The sequence below is a fragment of the Austrofundulus limnaeus genome, unplaced genomic scaffold (assembly GCF_001266775.1).
Source record: "Austrofundulus limnaeus strain Quisiro unplaced genomic scaffold, Austrofundulus_limnaeus-1.0 Scaffold658, whole genome shotgun sequence".
Lineage (NCBI taxonomy): Eukaryota > Metazoa > Chordata > Actinopteri > Cyprinodontiformes > Rivulidae > Austrofundulus > Austrofundulus limnaeus.
Window position 1 is genome coordinate 99,545 of NW_013953060.1, and position 5,193 is coordinate 104,737.

At 39.6% G+C, this 5,193-nt stretch overlaps 1 protein-coding gene across 1 annotated transcript in view; it reads right to left on the reverse strand.

The window, feature by feature from the left end:
• Positions 1-5,193, reverse strand: part of LOC106531620 (AF4/FMR2 family member 2) — a gene marked incomplete at both ends in the record, with an annotated part of 39,926 nt that overhangs the window by 2,083 nt on the left and 32,650 nt on the right. The window contains 3 exon segments of the mRNA XM_014027527.1: positions 666-737; positions 3,449-3,585; positions 4,024-4,087. Coding sequence (XP_013882981.1) covers positions 666-737; positions 3,449-3,585; positions 4,024-4,087 — 273 coding nt within the window.

Below are 5,193 nucleotides of genomic sequence, written 5' to 3' on the forward strand. Positions count from 1 at the left end.
TGAGTTTAAAAACAGGATGATTCAACTAGAATCTGTCTCTAATTTAGTTATTTGATCAAGTGTTTTTTTTATGTAGGTAAAAGTATGTTTAGGAACCTGTAAAATACAACAGAATGCAGGAAACTGCTTCTAATAGTTTCAAAATTTTCTGGTGGAGGACCCCCAGAGCCCCCCACTAATGCCCCCTCACACACATTACAATGTTTCTGATGCTCATTGTTTAACATTAGAGAGAATAAACCAACACACCTGTAGTGCACCACCTGTGTACTACAGAACTGAACTGTGTTCTGTGAAACTAGTTGATTGTTAAACTGAACTCCTGAGTTTAAAGAGCTGCTACAGTATAATAGAGGTGAACATCATATCTGTGACTGAGTACACATTATTGCACCACAGCAATTTACTTTGTTGTTGATGAATGTGAAGAAGCAGGTTTTGATCAGTGAATACAAAATACAAAAATATTACATGCTGGTGCTACATCTTTGTCTAATTTTTTTATTTGTACAAAAATTGGGCCGGTCTTGGCCATTAAACTCCCGGGCTGAAAAGTTTCCCCACTCCACCCTTGCTACACACTGTGCCTTTAACGAACACTAAATTTTCTTACAAAGCAAATTTTGTTCACATTAAGACCAGACAGACAGGATGAAGAGTCGTACCACAACACGGCCAGTCTCTTCTCAAACATGGTGGCCGAATGGCTGCTGAAGTTCTTCAACCTCATGGCGTACCTGTCAATCACACATCAATATTACTGATAATTCCAGCTTTATCTGAGTGACAATCACTAATGTAACAGTATTTGTGTCATAAATAAAACAGCCAAGGTTCATTTATTGAGGTTTTTCGTGAGAGGAGAGCTGAAAGTGGCCGCAGGTGAAACGAGCTTCAGGTCAGTGTGAAATGTTCTCCTGCTTATTTATTTATTTTAAAAATAACACGGGGTTCAGCTGCCTGACATGATCCAGTGAACTGTCCTTCTAGAGCAGAGAGCATTTTTATTCCTGAGGTCAGAGGTCAAACCGCCAATCAGCTGTCGATTCCGGTTCAGAGTCTTGCTCAAGGACACTTCAGACGAGCATATCTTGAACACTTGAGCCAAACGAGCGTGTCCCACTCTCAGCGCCCCGCTGTTGGCGAGGCTCAGATGTAGCGCTCGTTTGTTGTTCTCACTTTGCTCTCTTTGAGTTGCTCTCAGTGGTTTCACGCCCGCAGCTCTCAGAGGATCAAACCCTGAGATCCACCCTGCGCCGCAGCGCCGGCTGAACCACCGATTTACAGCTTGTAGGTGAGCCAGGCTGAAAACTCAAGCTTCAGCTGCTCAAATCAACATTCATTTATTACAATTTAACAGCAAAAACTGTTGACATCAGCTCAGTTTGAACAGCTGAGTTCTGCTGAAAGTAGAAAAACAAAAGTACAAACATCTGTAGTAAAATAGTACAAATGTGTCTGACGCTGAATAAAGTAGAAATATAGCTAAAATTTGCAGAAAATTGTAAACATAAGTAGCTTAAAAGGTAAAAAAAGGTGAAACTACCAGAAAGAAGTAAAAAAAAGAAAATTTCAAATATATATATATATATAAAAAGAGCAGAGATGAAATTTAGATGAAAGAAAGTCAAACAAGCAGAACCTGTGATCTTAAAATTCATTTGGGTCATCATTGAAATATGGTGAATATAAGAAGTAATTTAGCTGAAAAAAGCTCAAATTACCTGAAAATAGCTGAAAATTTGCTGGAATTAGCAGAAAGACACTGAAAGAGCACATTTACTGAAAAAAAGCTGAAATGACCACCAAAATGTGAATTTAAATGACTAAAACTCAATTTATCATAAAAATGAAAACAGCAGAATGAAGCTGAAAGGATCATAAAATCCTTAAATTAACAGTAAGAAGTAAAAAGAAGCACACAAAAGAAGTTCAAAGGAGCTGAAAATGCTGACAACATCTAAAATTAGCACAAAGCAGTTAAAAAGACTGAACCATAAGAAAATGTGAAAAGTAAAGTAAAGATTTATAAACATTTTTAAACATTTCAAACGGTTTTAAGGATGTTGGAGAAAGCACCAGGATCCGACTGGCTGTCCATCAAGACACGTGATCCTCTACCCAAATTAAGGCCATTACTGGTGCTGACTGCAGCCCAATAACCATCAGACCATCTGTGAGAGAAGGGCTTCAGAAACAAAAAACCTCTTCAAAGGCCACGTCTTCTTCAACGCCACAAAATTGCCCGTTTGGACTTTGCAAGGGTGCACCAAACATGGGACATTGAAAGGTGGAAGAAAGTTGTCTTCTCTGATGAGAAAAAATTTAACCTTGATGGTCCTGATGGCTTCCAACGCTACTGGCGTGACAAGGAGATCCCACCTGAGATGTTTTCTACACGGCACAGTGGTGGGGGCGCCATCATGATTTGGGGTGTGTTTTCCTTCAATGGAACAATGGAGCTTCATGTTGTGCAGGGGCGTCAAACAGCAGCTGGCTATGTGGAGATGTTGCAGCGGGCATCCCTCATGACTGAGGACCCTCGTCTGTGTGGTAATGATTGGGTTTTTCAACAGGACAATGCTGCAGTTCACAATGCCYGCCTGACAAAGGAGTTCTTCCAAGAGAATAACATCACTCTTTTGGACCATCCTGCATGTTCCCCGGATCTAAACCCAACTGAGAACATTTGGGGATGGATGTCAAGGGAAGTTTACAAAAATGGACATCAGTTCCAGACAGTGGATGGCCTTCGTGAAGCCATCTTCAACACTTGGAGCAACGTTCCCACTAGCCTCCTGGAAACACTGACATCAAGCATGCCTAAACGATTGTCTGAAGTCATCAACAAGAATGGTGGAGCTTCTCATTACTGAGTCCTTTTTTTGACACTTTGATTTCTGTTTTGGGGGGTTTTCAGGTTTGTTTGAGCTATGGTCTTAAACTTTTGATCAGCTGAAAAAATCATGTTTGAGTGTAAATGCAGTTTTCAGACAATTCCCTGCTCAAAAGTTCTTGTCTCTTGCACTGATTTCTTCTTTTAACATTGTGAAGCTCTACTTAGAACCTTCTTAAGATCCAACAGTGCAAAATGCAAATTCTTGCACTTTTTTGACTGGTCTTAAGATTTTGATCAGGAGTGTATTTGCCTGAGAAACACATAACATTGGTCCTTTAAAGCGCAGCACTATGTTACCCTCTGGTAGTGTCAACAAAAAATATGGCTTCTTCCATTAAGTTGACGATCCCAGCGACAGTTTCTACTTCAGAAAAGTATTTAGGTTTCTGCTAATTCAAACGAACAAAAGAATATTGTAAAAAAAGGTCTTGTTAGCATAGAGCAGGTAAATGACACACATCATGACGTTTAGCAAAGTTCTGTTTAATGAATGTTGAATTTTATGGCCATTCTTCAAACTGAAAAGGGGTTTCTGTCTGCAGGATGTACCTGATCAGCTCCACGGTCTCAGAGTACATGGTGTACGGTGATTTGGCCTCCAGCGGATCTCGCTCCATCGCGTTTCCACACTCTATGAAGGAGAGGGCGCCGTCTGCGTAATTCACCGCTTTCCCAAACTTGTCCATCTGCATCGGCCGGGTGAGGAGGAGACAGAGACAGAGACAGAGAGATAAATAAGCCCTCCCTTTGAATAATCTGCCTGTAAGATGCAAATCCCTCAGTAAATCAGGGGAAACAATGAGTAAACATGAGATAAATAACCAGCTGAATAAATCTCGTTCTGTTGTTCTGGGAGGATCTGATAATTCTTCTGATATGGTTTAATCTTGCAGACATCATCACTCCTTGAACGCGATGCACCCTCGGAGACAAATGGTGTAATAAATAACACAAATTATACGGTGGAGTCCTTGATACGGAATAGATTTGCATCCTACAGAGACTGCATCTAATTATGGTCTAGACTCTGGTGTGTTTTCAGTTTTTGCTGAGTCGGTTTAAGTCTGCTGTTCTGTGGGAGGCTGCACACAGAGGTGCGTGTTTCTGTGATTGATTCTTCTTACCAACGCGTCGGCCTTGTGCTTCAGCCTCTTCGCCTCCTGCATGTAGTACTCTGCAGTGTGGACTCTGAAAGCAGCACAGGGACAAAAACCTGATGAACCGTGTGACCCGCACCGACACGTCCCTACATAAGTACTGAAACACACACACACAGGTAAATATATATTTGAGAGAGAGAAACACCCAGAACGACTGCACGATTTCCATAATCACCGAGTACAAATATTCAGCGAGGTATACTGAGGAGCCTGCTTCTGTGTACACACCTCAGGCTCAGTGTAACCTTAGAATAACAACAAAACAAGCTGCTCCATGAATAATGCAGAGGCCCTCTGAGACAAATAATAAGTACCAAGATGTATCATCTGTTTGGCTTTCAACAGAACCGGACAAATCCTGATGTACTGTATTATACTTTCAACACCTACAAAAACTTTACCAGGCTCCCATCTGCCCCTTCTCACCTAATGTCCCTCTGGGATCAATAAAGTCTTTTTGAATTGAATTCCTGAGAAGATACCAAGATACAGCTGATTGTAAAAGTATTCACACCTCCGGTGACAAATAAAAATAATGAATCCACACAAAATACTTCAAACTGTTGAAGTTAATTCAGGTAAAACTCTAATATTTAAATCTGTAAAAAAATTACTTTTTTATTTAATCAGGCCAGTATGCAATTAAAACGTAAATGTAAAAAAACATTTAATGCATCGCACCAGAATTAGCCCTAGGCTAATTTACATCTGTATTTCCTCTAGACCAGGTGTGCCCAAACATTTCCCTGAGACGGCCAAAATGAAAATAAATCAGAGGGCTGCGGCCAAATGCAATAATATAATACATGAAATGCAAATACTTTTTAAGTAAAGTTGTTTTATTTTTTATGATTAAGCTAACAGTCAGTGTGGTAGCCTACATTTTTTTGTTTGTATTATTATTTTTTTGCAAGCTAATGATGTGTGTTTGGCTTTTGACACTGTGTAGGTAGTTGTGTTGTTCATTTGTTTTAGATTTTATTTTTGTAGAAATTTTTATTTATTTTTTTGGTTTGTTTTTATTGTAGATTTAAAGGCACAGTGTGTAGGATTTGTTGAATTCTTTTAGCCAAAATTGAGATAATCACTAATGACAATAATAAAAAACATGTCTAATCATTGCAGACAAAGACC